Here is a 19,739-nt window from a genome sequence, read left to right on the forward strand (position 1 = left end):
CTACTTGCAGCCTAGCCAGTGGATCCTTAAAGGGATCACTGCAGGTGACCCCAGAAAGGTAAGTTTAAAAAAAATACTTACCTGAATGTAGAGCTGAGAGGTGAAAGAGTGACCCTCTTGTCTCACATTAAAGCCATGGGTACCACTGCCGACACTACCTCACTGATCGCTGTCTCTTTCCCTTTCCCAGTTTCTGCCTACCCCCCATCCCCCACCCCATGTAGGTCACTCCTTCTCTCTTGATTGTCTATCTCCCTCTTCCAAGCCCAACCTGATGGCCACTAACTGTGATGCAGTGGCCTGAAATTCAAATGGTCTTCAATGGCAAATGCTGGGTATGCCCACCAATGTTAGGTGAACTTTCGGGGCCTACCCTTGCATTGCAGAGATTGTTCTGACCACTATTCTCATCCAGTGCTGCAGTTCTGTTCCTTGAATGCAGTGTATGCAGTTCCACAGCATGTGTAATGTACATAATTTTGCAGTATCAGCGCCATTCCATCAGCTGAATTGCTGGAAGATTTTCTTTAGCTTTCTGTAGTTTGTGTGCTCAGTTTCTGTTTTCAAGTTTGAAGAGCTACAGAACAAATTTCAAAAGATTAAAGTTCATGCTGAAAGTATTGCTTATTCACAGCTTGTGAGTGTCAGAAAGAGAGAGTGAAATGATAGGGTGCATTGCCTACACACCTGTTGCTGTGTTTATTTTATGTTCTATAAACTTCATAAAGCATATTAGACTATGATGGAATTTTTCCTCATTATGTTTAATTAATTTACCTCTAAAGCATATTTTGAAGGAAACAGAAAGCCTCTAATTATCTCACCTGTTTTTTTTGTTAGCACCTGTAAGACATGTGTGTGAGAGACAGAGAAACAGACTGACAGTTACTGTCTCCATTCTAATTTAATTGCTTTTTGAATAAAAAATGTTATTTTTTCCATTTTGAAAGTTAGCAAACCCTCTTTGAGGAAACATATAGGAGAGAAGGATTGGGGGTAGGGAGGGGAGAGGCCTCCCTTGCCTTGTGCTCCTCTCCTTCCCTCCTGCAAGATACACCTGAAGCACCATCTGTCACTTACCTACTGGCTGGCACGACTTCCCCGATGCCTTTTGGTGGCTCTTAGCTGCCTGAAGTTCCTTTTCTGCCCACTGCCGTGTTGCCACTCTCTGCCTATTTGGGTGAGCAGGGGGAAGACAATATGCAGGTCAATCCCACTAAAATACCCTAGGCCCCAAACACTGGCCAATGGTTGCATTCCACACCATAGATTAGTAGACATCATGTAGGGAGTTACCGTAGAGTAATATTGTACCATATGACTCAAACTAAAGTTCCATATGACTCACAAAGCTAGTTTACTGTTCCAGATGAGTCGGAATTCAGTCATAGAGAACCATGTCCTCAAACATCAAGGCTATTGTTCCATGTGACTAATACAATAATATTCCACAATGCGACTCATATCGTAACAATGTTATGAAAATGCAACTCACACTGCAATGAAATTGTACCGTATGATTGAAACTGTAACAATTTGAACCATGTAACAATTGCTAACAAGAAAAGAATGATTTACATTTATATAGCACCATTCATGTCCTTGGGACATCCCGAAGCCTTTTACAGTAGATGAAATATTTTAGAAGTTTAATATAGAAAATGTGGCAGCCAAGTTTGTCTTTAGATAACGCCTTGGGATCTTTTATGTCCACCCAAGAAGGTAAATAAAGCCTCAGTTTATCATCTGAAAGATGGCACCTCTGACAGGGCATCACTTTCTTAGTACTGGAGCATTGGAGTATCAGCTTTGGCTTTGTCCTCAATGCTTGGGAGTGCAGCTTGAATCCTCAGACTTTTGACTCCGACAAGAGTGCTATCACTGAGTCACAGCTGTCACACATCGGGAGGACCTTCCTCTGCAGAATAAGGAATGGTGGATGAATGCAATTGTTAGCATTCTGTGCTCAGGGAAAGCCTGATGACTGGAAAAACCTTGGTTGGCATCGGGCTGCTGAACTATGACCGAAAATGTTTTCAAGTCCATGCATTTTTTCTGAGATGTGTTCTTGGAACACCTGTATCTCAAGGCAGTCAAAGATTTCTCAACTCTTTGAGGAGAAAGATAGAATGTGATGTTGACTTTTGGAAGGTGTAAGTTATTTGCAAATAACTGTTGACATCTCTGTAGAATCCCACAGCCCCCCCAACCCCACCCAGACTTCATAAGAAAAATTCTGCAATAGCACACATTGCATGGAATAATTAACACAGTGTGGGCAGGATCATAGGATGGGTTCTTTGATGGAAAGTCTATCCTTTGATTAAGCTACTGTGTAATTAATTTTTCTATAAATGTTTCTTTCTTTTTATTCTTTCTTTTCATCTTTCTTTCTGTGGAGGCTATGATATGCGTTATCTTTTTAGAGTAATCTGGAGCTAAAGGACCAAAGTTATATAGTCAACCATGCAGTCAAGGAATCCTAGTGTGAACATGGGGAGAGTTTCACTGATTTGCTGTTTTTTTTTTGTCTGCCAACATTAAATGATTAAGAATAGTAACTAATCCAATGGCTTCAGGAAGGTGGAGTTAAGGTAGAAGATCAGTCATGGTCTTGACAAATGGCGGATTAGGCTCAAAGGGCCAAATGCCCACCATAGCTCCTATTTCTGAAGTGCTTTCATTTTTCCCATTCTTTCTTCTGTTTATAGGGCACTGAGCGCCAAACTCTAGCAACTGCTCTTGCACCAGCTACCTAAAATCTGCTTTGCACTGACAGGAATTATCAGTGTAGGGTAATTGACTGACTAATGTGTGCATCAAAGTACATTTATAAAGTCCTCAAGCTTCACTTTGAAGCTGATGCATTCATAAATGTAAAGCCATATGAGCCACCTGCTTCAGCCTTCCATAGGAACCTTTGGTCCCACACGATCTGACCACAGGATTACACAACAGCCTCCAATACTTACCACCTACTAGAAAAAGCATAGATTATGACATGAGCAAACATGGAGCAAGATTCATTGGTGTTTAAGATTAGATATTTTAAAACAGCAAGCAAACCCACAGCCATAGTCTTGAGTTCCTACGAGAATGCAAAATGTGATGGTGTATCATGAGGCTTTATTTTAGTGGGGTTGCTTTGCTGGGGCCCTTGAGGAGTCTGTCAGAAGTATTGAAGTATTCAGCACTAACCACAGAGACAGCAACTCTTAAAGAATTAATTAAAGTTTATTAATGAAAATATAGTGGCAACAGTCCTCATCATGAGGGGAACTGTTCTGCTAAGTACTGAAGTTAGAGAATTGTTAGTAATCATCAGATTTTGGTCTCACACATCTGGACACAGGAATGAAATCAAGTACAATACCTATAACACAATGGAAAGCACAGCTTGGCCTTGAAAACTCCAGCAAGTTGATATTTTATTCAAGACCTTGTCCCTCTAATGGATAATTGTGAAGACTCCTTTCTTTTGACAGTGTGGAAAATAAACAATAAGTGTGAGTTAATGGACACATTAAGGCCTAACAAAAGTTTGAACTGAAATCTTTGGAGGCCAGGGAAGAGAGAAGTATATTATTTGACCTGGCTCACTGACTTATGGCATCATGCTGTGCCAGCTCTGTGATGATTATTGAATGGGGTTGATGGTTATCCCCACAGAATCTGAAGTTCTAAGGACCATGTCCATGACTCTGTGTTGTTACTAGAAGAAACACAGGTACAATTCAAAATTCCACTATGCAATTATTTGCTTCTATCAGTATAATTTTTAATTTTTTTTTCTCAACCTCTCTTCTCTTGCACTGCTTCATATTGAGATATGATTCTGCAGATTCACCCTCATGTACCTTCCCAACTGATCCTTTAATGTGTAAGCTGGGGCAATGAGAATTGACTGGCCATTCAACTTGTAGGAGTCTCCGAGCCAAACCCAATGCTGCTCTTGCCCGATGTCCTCTCGCCTGCTGTCCTGAGCAGGAATCTCTGAATAGGGATCATGGGAGGGAACCCTGGTGGATTTTCTCCTTCCTAAGTCCAGGGACACTTTATCCAGTTGCAGTGCCCCTGCTGCCAGCCAAGTCTGGGTTCAAGCCGGGGGCTTCTCTAGTGCACGTGGCTAGGAAAGCACTCTTATCAATGGACCCAAGTTGCTGTTTGATACATTTATCTTTAAATAATTATGGACGAAGACATGAATTAGGTGGGAAAATAGAGCTCGAACCTATTTTAAGAAATACCCAGGGCTCAAACCCAAGGAGCCAGATTACGCTCTCCCTATTCTGCACTGTCATCAGCCACTTGTCAAGGACGCCAGCCGAGAAATCGGAACATGTCCTAAAGTGTGCATGTTCCCAGGGCTGTGCATGCTACCCGCCTTATTGGGCCTTCACACTCCCCATTCCTGGTTCTGTAACCACCCCCGCCCTCCCTCCAGTCTTCTGACATTTCTGCACTTCTTCCAATGTAGGCCTATTGAGCATCGGCAAATTGCCATTGCTGCCTGTGCGCGCAGTGTCTCAGTTCTGGAATTCCCTTCAGGCCTCCTCCCGGAGGATCCCCCGGGGCCTCCCCTCACTCTCTCTCTCTCTCTCCCTCCCTCTAAGTCACTTCTCAAAACCAAGCTCATATTTTGTTTTGAGCCTCAGCGTCAGCCCCACGGAGGGCTTTGCAATATAAAAGCAGCCGTGCAAATGCAAGTTGTTGTTGGCAGGCACCCGTTTTGCGCCTGCGAGACACAGGCACAGTGCGATCCCATTTCTAGGCCACGACCTTCCTCTGCTCCTCCCTTCGCTGTTCAAAAAAAACAAATGGTCAAATAAATGAAACCAGTGGGAATGGTTCAGAGATTATAGTTCCTTACTACCATTTGATTTTGTATAAGAGAGACTGTGTTTATGAGAGATCTCTGTTTGAATGAGAGATTGAAGGGATGTGATTGGAGTTGCATCCCGCGGTCTGTCTGCTCTGAGGTGCATTCTGCTCGGTGAGTTCAAGAAGCTTGTTTCTTAATGAGCGCAACACTTTCACACACTTTGCAAATAATCTAAAGTTAAACATTCTCCTTTTGCAGAGTAAAGAAACACAATATGATTCTGAGGGTAGGGATCATGCAGATTCCCCAGTGAAATCGCGGAATCAGATGCACAAAGAGTGTTCTAATCTACTCCCCTTTTTGTTTAACCTTCGCAAATTTAGCAGGAATCAGGTATAAAAGGAGATAGGAGTGAAAGAGGGGGCGGTGAGTTGGTGGAGAGATGGACGTGCGGACAGATGAATATAAATGGACAGGCATGATTAGAGGAAAAATATTTCTTTTTTTTATTCAGTAGATCAGTGGGTCTTGTTATGTGTAATTCCCTTATATCAGAACAGACAGGGAATAAACCTTCATGTAAATCATCTCACCAACTGGAACCCTATTAAAACCAGAGTTTTATTCTCTCTCCTGACTGCAGCGCGAGAATCCCATTTTCTTATCAGTTCATTCACCCTTTACATTTCTGAAATTAGAAAATCCCCCCTCCCTCCCGCCCCCTCCCCAACCACCAGTACCAGAATTGAGCACCTGATTTGAAAGAGGGAGCAGACCCACTCTCTCTTTTTAAAAAAAAAACATACGAACCAGATCCAATTACAGATAGTCCCCGGAAAAAATAATAACGCAGGACTGATGTCTGCCTGATATTCAGGTTTTAAGAGGCAGAACCCGAGTGAAACAATGAATGATCAAAAATCAGAAGCTGGAATCGCCTCGTTCGCCACATAACCTGGTGAATTCACAATCTTTAAATTGATGCCATGTGCTCCCAACATCAACACGGGCTTGGGGTTGTGCGGGGGTGTGGGGCGTGGGGGGAGGTTGGAGTCAAAGGCACGAGAATTTCACCCTGGATCCCAAGCCTACATCTGCAGAGCTTATTCATGCATTGTGCAGGGTAGTGCTGGTTTGTCCTCCCACCCACCCCCACCACCTTACGTTTCGGGTTCACTATTAAACAACCTCTGAGTGTCAGTACAATTTGCTACATCAGTAATGAAAGTGCAGGTTTATCATCTCGTGGAAAGAGACTCAGTTGGAATCTCAGATGTCCCACAAAATATGAAGCATTCCCCCACCACCCCCCACTACCCCCTCCCAAATGAACTAAAGTGATGAAATTGTCCGGGACCCCAAAGCACAGCAGAATATGAGCCTGAAATTAATCATTGTGATATGTTTTCTGTGATATTTTGCAGAAAATTACGATCAGGGATAAACACCCACATCTGAAAATTAGCAAGGATTTTAATATATATATATATATATTTATGGCAATGTATTTTTTGGGGGATTGAGGCCGGGGGTGGATGTGTGAGAGAGGAGGAGGTTGTTTGAGTAGCTGAGAAATCTCACCGGGCGCCAGTCCATGTCGCTGTACTTTTTACTTTTATCACTAAATTAAGCATATAAATTACATTAAAGCACCCGACTGTCGTATTAAATTAAATAAAATAAAGGCCAATTATCCGCTCCTTTTATGTGACGCGAGGCTGCAGCCCAGTTTGAAAGGAGTCCGGGAGAGATAAGGAAGATTGAATTGAACATATGATCCGCTGACTTTTTTGTTCCCAAAATATAAAAACGCCTGAGACGCAGTTAAAGGAAGATCTATAGGCTCGCTGAGATTCGACAGTGCAATTCCCCCTGTGATATAGCAGAGCTCTCTCCACACGCAAGAGGCAGTTTTATTAATGAACATGGGTCTCTCCTCGGCAATTTAAAATAAACAGAAAATATTGTAATGGTTTCTCTTCAAGAGGGTTTCAGACCGTCTGTATGGTGCCTGATACTGTGTCCACTACCCACCCCAACCCACCATCCCCCCTCCCTTTGCTAAATCTATATAGGTTTTACATATATTCATTCAGGTATCGAACACATATGTTTAACCCTTTAAAAACTGCAAAACATTTTTCATCATCTGAGTGTTTTCGAAAATAATATTCTATGCACCCAGAAAAAAACAATTTTTGAGAATGTAAAGGCAGCCCACGAAATAAACGAAAAGCACTCTTCAGCCTTACTTCTGAAAGCGCCGTGCCGAAAATTCTGATTTCTTTTTGCAATGAGCTGAACCAAAACTTCAAAGAGTCCGCAAATCACACCCACACACGGGGAATCACCTCGATACCCGTCCTGCTATATCCAACTCTGGCTTGCAGGTACATAGAGAAAAACCTCCCTGCCTGTCCGTGTGTGTGTGTGTGTGTGTGAGTCGCGACCCTGTGTCTGTTGTTGTACAGTAGGTCGGAACACAATAGGTCAGGAATCAATAAGAGCTCGGAAATGAATTATATTTACCTGGTCAGTGAAACTGCTATCGATATCTACACTACATGAGGATATTTGCCAGTATGAGTATGCTATTTCTGTTGGCGTTAATGGTGCACAAAAATACTTAATACACGGAAAGGATACATTGAGCCAGCAACACAATTTCCATAGGAACAATATTATAGTCCATGTGTTACTGTACCAACATAAATGTCATCTTTAATACATTTTTTTGGAAAAAGGGAATAGTCTGCAAAGAAGAGGACAGAGCAACATTATTCTAATATCATTCTAATATTCCAGAGATGAATTTGCATGCTTTAAGATTAACACTAGAAAAAAAAACCCTGCATATTCAGTTCCAACGAGTATCACCATAAATTACAGGACCCAGATAAGGGCTCGAGAATGTAATAAGACACGAGATGCTGTTTTTATATTGAATTGCACCTTGGGCGATAGTGCAGAATACAGAGAAAAAAAAACTTCTTCCAGCATATGTTCTTGGCAGATAAGTAAACAATCTGGATGTGAAATGAAAATTTTAATTAGGGAAGTAATACTATTACACCTCAGTGTGCTAATCCTATACCCAGCACCGTGACATTACACAACCCCATAAGCAGAGAGGCAAAAGAAAAACAATCCAGCCTCACACCACGTTTCCCCACAAACCAATTGTTTTCATATTTTACTTTTTTGAATTAATGTCGTGTTACACCGTCTGTAATTATTAATTCCGTGACTCTCTCTTATTAAGCCCTGCACCCGTCAATATGTTTCATGTTATCCTTTAACTATCACATTTGATATGCCTGTGCTATTCACTCATGCTCACTGTTACTTGTAATTATACTAAGGTATTTGCATCTGAGAGGCTTATTTGACGCGTCCCCCCCCCCCCCCTCCCCCCTCTTACTGATCTCCGTTTTTTTTCAACTTTGAAATTCTAATAATCATCCCTGACCCCGGAAAGGTTTTTACAAGAGTTGATTTGATGCCTGAATCATTTTAACAACAGACATTCGCTCGGTGTTTTTTTTTAATAACAGATTATTCGACCTTAATGGGAATCAAAAATAATTGAGGATTTTTTTTTTATTCGGGGAAGAAAGCAAATTAAGTTAAATTTGCAACACAAGAGGGAGTGAGGGAAGGTCACCGGGGCTATGGAGGGAGGACAGTAATAAATGAAGATGGGCAAACGACAAAACACGATGGAGAACGACATTTAAAAACAGGGGAAGCGCTGGAATTGTCACGCGTTTCGACGTTGTTTCTGGTTTATTAACAAGCTGAAATCCGCCAGCGAAAATGGAAAGGCTGCATTAAATGGGAGAATAAATGTGTTTCAGTGGAGTTAGGATGGTAACTTTTGCAGTCTGACCTAATGGCAGTGTTGTGCCAGTACAATCAACAGGGACTGCGAACGCATTCAGTTCCCAGTCTGCCTCACATCTCTCCACTACGGCTGCTTGTTTACCCACAGCGTGTTTGATCAGCCAGGTAGCAACGGAAGGCAAGGCAAACATCACCCCACCACATAACAGTGGATTTGTTAACATATATGTATATATATACAGAGAGAGAGAGATTTACAATAACTTTCTTCATAAAAAAAGAATTATAACAGACTTAACATCAAAATTATAATTAGAACCATAACATTCCATTAGACAAATCTCCTTGTAACAGGAGCTGTTCATTTCAAATTGTTTAAAAACTTCATAACAACTTCACCCAGGGAGCGTGTGGAGGTGTGCCGCGTTCTAACTTTTCCAGCTCTCCGAATGTATTATTTTAAAATGCTGCAGAATGTTCGACTACAGAGTTTCAGACGGTGCGTCCAGATTTACATTGTGCTATATATGCTGGGGTATTTTTTTCCCCCTTTCTCTGAACTTCCCAGTCTAGCCTCTCGTTGTCTAACAGTCTGGAACGGGGATCGGAATCTTAGTCCGGGTTGATTTACGGCGGCCCGTCATTTACTCCCATTCAGTTGCTCGACCCGGGTCAGGTGTGAATTGGAGAGGACTAGGTGATACATCTCCCGTTCAGGGTGGGATGAAGTAGGGGCGAGACAAGACTCTGGTGGAGCATAAACACCAGCACAGACCAGTTGGGCCGATCGGCCCGATTTGTGTGTGTGTGCTGTCAGTTCTATGTCGTGTCAGTGTTTGCCTCATTGGAGACGCACTCCGCAAAGGTATGCGGATGTCTGCTATTTCATAACCTATCACCTTTAACATATTCACAGCGTTCTTCCATTGTAATGTTTAGCTCACTATTGTCTCCTCTCCCGATGACATTTCCCGCCTTGGCTAAGTGAGAATGTTCCCCCGCACTGCCCAGGTACAGCACCGAGCCAACAACAAACGTGCCGAGTGACGGCGTACAGATTCTAAAGTAGCATGTTATTGTAACCGGAAACCCCGAACTAAGTGTTTGGAAATCCGAGCGCCGAGGTGTGCTATTTGTACCTGTCTGCCTAATGATTTTATTTTCTTTTTTTAAAAAAAACAAGAGAAGAGCTTTCTGGATGAACTGGTTTGACAGGAGCTAATTCCCCCTCCGGGGTTCCTGGACTCGACAAGTGACAGCAGACATCAGTTCACTGAGGTGTCAAGACGATTAGCAAAAGTAGGTTTGTTTTGTTAAAAAGGGGGGATTGCTTGGTAAGGTGTGAATGAACCGGTCTGATAGGATTAATCAGGCAGTTAAACTGTTTTATATATTTTTAAAACGGCCTTTTGTTGCTTGAAGTGACATCAGTGATTTCGTGCAGTTCATCCCAGCTACTTAAGTTTCGATATAGGCACGTTTAGGTTCAGTTTTGACACTGTAGCTTGATCATGTTAGTGAATATTTTAATTGGGTGAGAAATGTCCACTCGTGATTTCCCAGATTCTAGTCATTTCAGGCAAAACACCCTCACACAAAAGGCTTCACATTTACAAACTTTAGTCCTGTGAGCCTTCTTTTTGGTGGTGGTCGTTCAACAAGAGGAGGAGAAAGACTTTTAATACCTTTGAACTCAGGCAACACGATGTTAATATGCGTTTACTGAAATTACCAGGTCATAACAAAAAACATCTCCATTAGGCTGTTAGCCTGGGCAAATCAGACGCGGACGAGTGATGTGTGATATCTAATTCTTAACAGTAATTGTCAAATCAGTTTTAAATTACAGAATAGAACCATTTAAAACAGAACCTCCCATTCGCTTCCCTTTTGCAGTTTTGTACTACAATGGACTAAACTGCATTCTTAGAACTCAACCTTCACCATTCACTGCTCGAACATGTTACTAACACCGACCTCCTGTTTCTGACACTTGGCGTGTTACTAATGTGTCTCTCATGCAGGGATTTTCGTCAAGAGGTCAGCTATCCTAATTCCTTCTCTTTCTGTGAAGTATTATTTTGCAGGTATGATGCCTCCCCCCCCCCCGCCCCCCACCACCCCACCACCACCCCACCACACAACCCCAGCCTCCGTATCGTCGGTTTGTTGTGCATCGCATTCACAGTTTATGTATTGTGATTATGCGGGTCCCTTCCTGACACACTCGCCACACGAACACTTTAGGGATGGAATATAGGAAGGAGGTACAATGAAACCATCCACTCCCATTGATGCAGCAGATGGGCGGCTGTTGCCCCCTTGTCACTGAAAAGGTCCGTGAGCAGCAAGTGTCGAGTCTGTACCGCTCAACAGTTCGTCTCTGTAAATGGTGGTGGGGGTGGGGTGGGGGGGGGGGGGACCTCATTACGCCTTTGGACAATATGACAACCGCTCCATTTAAATCCTTTTATCTAACCTGCATCCGACGTTATAAGTGAGTGAGTGCAACGCCAGCTTGAGACATGACAGAGCAAAATGCGAAAGAGAGGGTGAGTAAAGTTAGGAATGGGGGGAAGATAAGGGCGGGCAAATACGTCCTGCTAGAACTGGAGCGAGATAAAGAATTGGAAAGCCCTTGAAACATTCAGTTGAAGCGTCAGAACAAATAATTAAAAAATATGAATAGAATTAAGAAGTCGATGCAGGTTCTTGTCCATTTGATCTCAAACCCTCTGGATGTGTTATAAATTAGGTTAAAGAGTCAGTTACCTGAGATCTTTAACTAACATGTGCCAAGACCCGCATCTTAACCTGGCCTGGGATTTCCACATTAAGCAAAGCGGTCTGAATGCCTGTGATCCCCGGCGTTCACTCATCTGATCAGCGGGCCTGCTCCACAAATCCAGGGCTGGTGGGTAGGCGTAGGGGGGGGGGGGGGGGGGGTGGGGGGGGGGGATGGGGGGTGGTGGGAGCGGGGAGGTGCGGGGGATATAGTCCGGCCGTTTGCTTTCCTTCTCTTCAATAATACCCCCTGTCTTCCTTTATACCCAACAAGAAAATTCATCGTTACAGTAAAAAAAACAAACACGGATCAGTCTGGATGGCACTGTTTGTGAGGAAGTCAATTTGTCTTCTATTAACTTCAAGTTCTACAATCACACAGTTGGTCAAAAACAATAATTTAACCATGAAAGTTAAATGTTGCACTTGATGACGGGTTAATATGAAATTATTTGCTAATTCTAATTCCACTGAGACTCCACTCAGGCGTTTACGGGATTATACTGGGACATGTTAATTGTGAGTTCAAGCACATTTCCATTCCAGTGTCCAATAAACATACCATATTCCGCATATATTTTTTTTGTGTAGACACCGTGTCTTTATTTAAAACATTACCTTTGTTCAACAATTGAACAGAGTACGAGGTAAAATCCTTCTGGATACAACTTGTTTTGGAGACATACTTTTCTTTCAAACATATTTAAATTGTAATTTTTCTTAAAAAAATAACCAGCGTTGGTCACTTCACGTCTGAAGTTCGGTTGGAAATGGGGGAGAAAAAAAATCGAGGGGCCAGTTCCAGAGTGAGAACTATCTTTAATGTAAGACAGACTCTCCTGTCCTCATTTAGCCCCCAGTTAATGTTAAACGTTATCTCTCAATTCCTATGGAAATTGGCAGATGGTCTAGTTATTACTGATTGGTGGCAACGTTTTGATATAAGTCTCGCTTCTGATGTGCAAAGGAAACTCGAGGACTTGAAAGAATTTTGTTTCAAAACAAAAAGAAAGAGCACGTGGTATTATACACCACTATACATGATAATAAATAAAACCGAAACTGCTACTTTTTTAAAAAAGTGACAGCTTTTCAAACAAAACATCTACAATATTACAGTCACTCATCCGCCTTCAGTAGCACTCATGTTACAGTCAGGATTCAGAATCCGCCATAAAGTTCCCTTTTAGAGTCCTTCGCCAGGCGAGGACAAAGTTCCGATTTTTGGAGCCTTTTACTCTACATGCAATGTAAGATTGAAAACCAGAGGCAGTCTTTTTAATTAAGATTTTTTTTTTCTCTCTCTCCTTTTTCTTTGTCCCCCTTTTTGTTTCAATGTTGTTTACATTGCAAGTTGCCTTGTGCCGGAGACAGGAGATTTTCCTCCAAAGTTCAGTCCCATTTTGGTCCATTCTGTTCCGGCGGTGTTCCCCCCTCCCCCCCTCGAGCCTCAGCGTTTCAGATGTCAGTCTTTAATTTGTCCGGTTTGTGTTGTACATGCAATGTTCGAATTGAAGTTCACAAGATAAAGTCTCTTTTCACTTGATGCCGCTACGGTTGACCCTTACATGGCGGCTGCGTGCGCCGAGGTGTAAGGGTCTATGCCTCCTTTGGTCATTCCCGGGAAGAGTATGTAAGCCACGGGGGGCTGTAAACTGGAGGCGGACCAGGCGGTACAGTTACAGGGGACCACATAGCCAGGGTTGGTGGGCGATGGGTGGGTGTGCGTGTGCTGGCTAGGGCAACTCAAGCTCCCGAACGCTCCGCTTTGGTATCCCAGGGTGGACGCGTAGGGCAAAGTGGTGGCCAGGGTGTGGGGCACCTCGGTCATCTTCTGAATGGCGCTGGAGCCGAACTGGCTGGGGTCGAGCAGGGAGTAAGGGGCCGACGTCGGCGGGAGGAAAGTTCTGGCTTTCTCCGAGGCGCCCAGCAGCGAGTCGGCGGCAGACATGGAGAGCCCGGCAGCCTTCAAGTGATCACTGTCCCCCAGGTAGGGCAAAGGAAAGACATACCTGTCTTTCTTCAGGAGGTTCTTGGGCTTGCGCCGGGGTCGGTACTTGTAATCTGGGTGCTCTTTCATGTGTTGCGCTCTTAGCCTCTTGGCTTCGTCGATGTAAGGTCTTTTCTCAGCCTCCGACAGCAACTTCCATTCAGCCCCCAGCCTCTTACTGATCTCGGAGTTGTGCATTTTGGGATTGTCTTGGGCCATCTTCCTCCTCTGGCCTCTGGACCAGACCATGAAAGCGTTCATCGGTCTCTTGATGTGGTCTGCGGGCTTGGACATGCTGGTGTTGGGGAGGGCGAAGGGGGGCAAACGATTGACTTTGGGGAAGTGAGCAGCCGGAGTGAAAACAGCTCACCTGTCACTGACACCAGCGAGCGACAAGAAAAAAAATCTCCCTCAACAAATCATTGCAGCTTTCAGCCGAAAAACAGCTTCCCCTGTGTAGCCGGAGACGCTCCTTGTTTTAAAACAAAACTGAATCAACTCGCCTGGAGATTGCAAAGATCGGAGTTCTTCAGTTTAAGTTGCTCCGCTAATTGGTTTCGCAGGCTGCTATTGTTACATTGATTTGTTTTTCTTTGGGTCTCTCACACTTGCTTTATCTCTCTCTCTCTCTCTTCCTCCCCTTGGAGGTGTCCAGTCACAGAGAGCACCTGGACGGAAAATGAAGAGCAAACCTCGTGATCCGCAGCCAAAGAGCGGCGAAGTTCAAAGCGCCGGCCGGGTTTGTGAAGAGCGCCGTCGCCCGCACGCAAAGTGACATAATCACTAGGCGTTCACCAAAAATCCCTGGGCGTCCAATCGACAGAGAGAGGGAGAGAATAATACCCACAGGAGAGCAAAAAAAAGGAAAGAAAAGATAGGGACTATTGTGCCCCCACCCCCGCCCCCACCAAAAAAAAGAGGTTGAACGAGAGAATAATAGCCTTCTTTATGACTAGTTAACACACATGCACACACACAGCTCTCAGTTTGGGATGATAATGTGAGCAGGCTGTTTGTTTTATTATTACAATGTGGGATGCATTTTTTAAAAACATAAGTATGCGTGCCAGTGACTTTTTGGGGGAATGTGCCGGCGAGCGATGAGACAGGTGAAGGGACTTTATATACAGAGCAATAGAGCTTTCCCCCCACCGCCCACCACCCCCCCCATTCTCTCTCTCTCTCTCTACTCCCCTTCGCAAGGCCTTAAACAAACCCTACGCTAAAGGCAGCGCCCCCCGCCCCCCCCACCCCCGCCCCCAGTCTTACTCCATCATGTCATCGGCTTTTTGTTTTGTAACACTCGTTCTTCCTAATCGGTGACCCGATTGTTTTATGACACAACAAATCGTTCCTGATATTCATTCCATTGTCAGTAGGGTCGGTGGAAATAACGACCCTTGTCATTTTAACACATAACCCTGCTTTAATAATTATTTCATTTGTATTTTTCGCTAATCTCATTTCTCCAAACACATATTCGTAAGTGTATCAGGGTGTTTTTTTTGTTAAAGATATATAATTGCGATTTTTAAGAGTTAGCACTGGAAATGTTTAAAAGTCATCGGTTGAAGGTGGCCAATTGAACGGTCAGATCCAGCTTTCTGTCCACGGGACCGTTGCTGTGACTCCCGCACGGCAGCTCAGATTTCCCTGGATTGAACAAATACCAGCCCTTATTCGTTAAAAAGCTGTTGAAAGGAGAATCGAGCGGCCTGGCAACCACATCGTGACATTTCGGAGCGGCCCCAGGTACCGACAACAAGAACGAGTTCCTCCCTTTTCAGGGTTGGCTTGTTAGCCAGAGAAAGAGAGGGAGAGAGAGAAAAAAAAACTTGCAAATCCAAATTCAATCAGCTATCATGCACCATTTAATAAATAATTGCCTGGGACATGCGGAGTTGCCCTGAGGGGCTGTGTTTCTGAAATGGAAACGATTGTCCCAGGTTTCCCGCAGGGACCCCTGTGCGTTGGGCTTCGCGACTCCTGCACCTGTCTGCTTCTACTGCCGCTCAGGGAATCACACAGAATGAAAGGGACTGAATGAATCTCGTCGCCTTCCCAATTCCTCACCCGCTGTTAAATCCGAAGGAGCAATAGACAAATCACAACCCCCCTCCCTTCACCTCACCCCCCCCCCAACCCCACCGCCTCACCTTGCTGCTCTGCCTCACTGGTGAGCGCTTCATCTCCCCCGTGGTCAATTTCCCTTGCTTCGCTCTCTTGTGATCAATTCTGCCCCCCATCCTTGTGATCAATTTCTCTCCCCCTGTGATCAATTTCTCTCACCTATTTGATCAGTCGCTCTCCTGTGATCCATTTTTATCTCTTGGGGTCAAGCTCTTTCACATATGTGATCACTCGCTCTCCTGTGATCCAGTTTTCTCTCCTTGGGGTCAAGCTCTCTCATATGTGATCACTCGCTCTCCTGTGATCAATTTTTCTCTCACCACGATCGATTTCTCTCCCCTGTGATCGATTTATTTCCTTAAGGTTAGCCCCCCCCCCTCCCTGTGATCCCAATCGCCCTGCTTAAGATCACTTTCTCTTGTGATCACTTTTCCTCCTTGTGATCATTTTATGGGGGGGGGGGAATAAAATTGCAGACTGAATGTTGACAATGTGTACAGTCTACATCAAATAGAAATAGAGGAATCCTGATCACTTTGTACACCGCCCCCCCCCCCCCCCCCCCCCCCCACCCCGCCTCATTTTCTCTATAACAACTATTTTCAAATGATTTCATGCGTTTTAACTATCCCGGCACTCTTCCTACCCTTGCCTCTCACTCTTGATGCTGATTAGGTACAAGCAAACTGAGGCTTGACTAACAAAGCTTTCATTTCTTGTAAACGGAAGGCGGCCATTCATAGACAGGCAGGCAGAGGCGAGCCGGTGTTGCTGGGTTTAAATGTGCTGTGCTGTCCCTTTTGGGACAATCGATTACAAGGCGCAGATGCCCGGGTGCACCGCAAATCCCCAGCAGACGAGAACCACTCGCTTGCCCTTGTCTTTACCTTCGGACTCCGGGAGCTGCATGAAGTCAAGGAATTTGAGTTTGCCATTTAAGAGCCCCCACTTTCGTTAGATGTTCGTCGCCTGAGTCACAGAAGCCTGTATCAGAGGCAATCCTGATCGAGAGTGTCTCTCAAACATAGACACCGGGACATGTGGGATGTGCTTTACGGTTGTGGGAATATTCCCCAGTTATTCACTTTCCACGTGGAGTAATCATTGAATCCACGATCCGGTTAAACGGAGCTCGGCGTCTGAAAGCTTCACTCTAGTTTGGTTGTGGGACACCCTCCATAATAAGATCAATAGTAGCCCCCTGTGCAGCAGATGTACAAAGTGCTGGAGCGCGGCACTGTCACATCTCCTTGCACTGCTTTTATTCGTTTTTATCAATGAAATTCCAGAATCTTTATTATCGTTCATATCAACATAAATACCGACTCATTAGGTAAAAATGATCACACTTCTGTTGACGCCGACATTTTCTATCCATCCCTGCACAATATTTCAAATTTCCCTCAGCACCATACCCTCACATTTTGCATCATTTCACTCTGTTTATTCCTTGCCCCTTTCGGCACCATTCAATTGGTTTCTTTGGACTAAACCGCCTACAATATAGAGATTAAAACAGTTGTGAAATTCTGGGAGATACACGGGCTTTTCAATATATATATACATAAATAATCTGAAGTCAACTCGAACTCAGTTTTAGAATGGTAAGCGTCCAGACGCCAGGCGTTCCGGCGAGGGACAAGTTTCTCATTTTTGGAATGTTTCCCCCGAACACTCAGAGATTGCAAACATATTCAACCGGTCAAGGAGAAACAGGCGGCTTTTAAAAATAGGTGCATGTACCTGCAGGCAGCAATTGTGTGTGTGTGTGTGAGAGAGAGAGAGAGAAATGATATATTACTGGACGGGGTTAAGTGATGATTTGCCTCCGCCGCCTGACGCAGGTTAATATTTTGATCTTGCCTCAGCGCAGACTCCACACAGTTTTTGTTTTAACTCGAATGCTGATGTACACACCGTCTCACTCCACAATTAGCCGGTTGGATGGGGTTTGTCACATACGTATAAGCACTTTTAAACAGTTGAATACAATAAACGATCCAAACAAGCCCAGGAGGGCGAATTTACAAATAATTTCAGCAGGTGCCAGTTAAGATGAATAAATAAGCCGCCGTCATAGACTGGCCCCAGGGCTTTCTGCAGTCTTGTTCCTCTTAATTTTCAAAACGTTGTTCTTTTAAAATCATAATAAGTGAAAGGAGGGGGTGGGGGGGGGGGCGGGGAAACTATTGAATCTGGTCCGATTTGGTGATGGGGAAGCCGCAGGTCAATGTGCAGCCTCCTCAATAAGTCAGCTATCACCTGGTAACAGTTAAATATTGTCAATCAGAAGTTAGAGAAATGTCAGGAGCAAATCAATTTATTTCACCTCATGTTTTATTAAAACGTTATTTGCCAATGATTTGTACTTTACATTTTAATATTCCATTTCCATTTCAACTTACGTGTATTTTCCCATTTCGCCCAGATATGATTCTATATATTTTTTAAACTGTTATATATCAGTTAGTAGCTAACTAGAGATTTTAATGTATTACATACCGAACGGGTCTATCTACCTGAAGGCAATCCCATCCCCGCTTTCTCCCCTGGGAACTTGCTTTCCTATCATTATATTTAGTAATTTCTTTACATCAATTTTTCAGATAAGAATAAATATTTAAATTTTGCAAATATTAACGGTAAGACGATGCATTTATTTTGTGCTCTTTAAAGGCCTAATCGTTAACACAGAGTTCTTTATCCGGCAGAATTTAGACATTAGTTAGCCAGCCTGCTTTAAGGATATGATATGCAGTGTAATTTTTCAGCCAGCAAGCAGCACCGCTAAACTCCGGACTGTCCTGTCAATGGAGGTATTCTTTGTGGTTTTATCCTTTTGAAATGAGGGCACTTCTTTCTCATTTTCGTTAACTTTACTGATCCTGCGTCTCCGGACAGGTTTTAAGGAGGTATTACCCTGGGATGCGTTTTGTTTATTTTCCCAGCGCTGCTTTTAGACCCCCACCTTGTCAAACGGGTTTCCCTGTTTAAAGAGCAGCTATGCGGGTGGCGAGCCCTGGAAGGTTTGGGATGGGGAAAGATATCGTCTCCTTTTGAGAAAGGAAAGGACCAGAGATGATTCTGGGGGTCAGGAGTTGTAAATTAGTTCAGGGAGTTGGACTTGTTTTATTTTTGGGAGGGGGAGATGTGTGTGTTGGGGGAGGCGTTGCAGTGGGAGATTTGGAAGTAATCTGGTTAAACTTTTAATTATGATAAAGGGTCTAAATATTAGCCGATCAGCAGCAAAAAGAAGTTAAGATTAAGCTTGGAAGATAAATAACTTTTAAAAACCAAATGCAAAGACACGCTGTTTTGTGGGGTAAGGGACAGGAAGGTCATTGGAATAAATTACTTGGATGACTTCAAAGGTGAGCTTCTGGAATGATAAGCAATGGGGGATATGGGAAAAGCTACAGTTAGGAACAATGAATAAAGGGCTAAGCTTTTTGTACGTTAATAATCTTTTAAAGAAAGGACTTAGGTTTTTAAAAATGTTCCATGTTCTCGGGAGGTCCCAAAGCGCCTTTGAAAGTATATCTGAAGTGTTGTCACAGTCCCAATGTTGGGAATTCCTGCAGCCAGCGTGCACATGACAGAGTCCCGCAAATAGTAATGCGATAAATATCTTTTATTTCCCATGAAGCTGGTTGAGAGAAAATATTGGCCAGGTAACCAGGTGAGCACGACTTCCCCTTCCAACTGTGCCTTTTTAAAGCTCTTCTGCATTTTGCTTTCGCTATTAATAGTTGCTGACTCGCCAGCCAGAGGATTGGGTTTTTCGATGACAATCCAATATTGCAGGGATGCCCATGCCATGGTCCATCAGCTAGATGTAACCCACAATCCCAAGCAATTTGGTTCAATTTCCACTGCCCCCCACCCCGCCACCTCTCCAGATGCTTGTGCACACAAACAAGGCTTGCACACTAGTGTGGTACTGAGGGAGTGCTGCACTTTTGGATGTGCTGGCTTTCAGATGAGACATTAAACTGAGTCCCAATCTGCCATCTCTGAGGTGAATGTGAAAGATACAGCTTCAAAGAATAGGGAGAAGTTCCCTTAGTGCCGGGCATCATATTTATCCATCAGGCAACACCTAAAACAGATTAAAGCAAAATACTGCAGATGCTGGAAATCTGAAACAAAAACAAAAATAGTTAGAAAAAC

The 19,739-nt window shown here is 43.8% G+C and overlaps 1 protein-coding gene across 1 annotated transcript; it reads right to left on the reverse strand.

Annotated features, from left to right (window-relative positions):
• Positions 1-11,862: 11,862 nt before the first annotated feature.
• On the reverse strand, positions 11,863-14,170 carry sox14 (SRY-box transcription factor 14). Its single transcript, XM_041177982.1, has one exon. The coding sequence runs from the start codon at positions 13,731-13,733 to the stop codon at positions 13,014-13,016; it is 720 nt and encodes a 239-aa protein (XP_041033916.1). The 5' UTR covers positions 13,734-14,170; the 3' UTR covers positions 11,863-13,013.
• Between the last annotated feature and the right edge of the window lie 5,569 nt (positions 14,171-19,739).

This window comes from Carcharodon carcharias, chromosome 2 (assembly GCF_017639515.1).
Source record: "Carcharodon carcharias isolate sCarCar2 chromosome 2, sCarCar2.pri, whole genome shotgun sequence".
Lineage (NCBI taxonomy): Eukaryota > Metazoa > Chordata > Chondrichthyes > Lamniformes > Lamnidae > Carcharodon > Carcharodon carcharias.

Bases quoted from the DNA above. Each gene is read 5' to 3' on its own strand.
- sox14 (XM_041177982.1), bottom strand. From the start codon at position 13,733: ATGTCCAAGCCCGCAGACCACATCAAGAGACCGATGAACGCTTTCATG.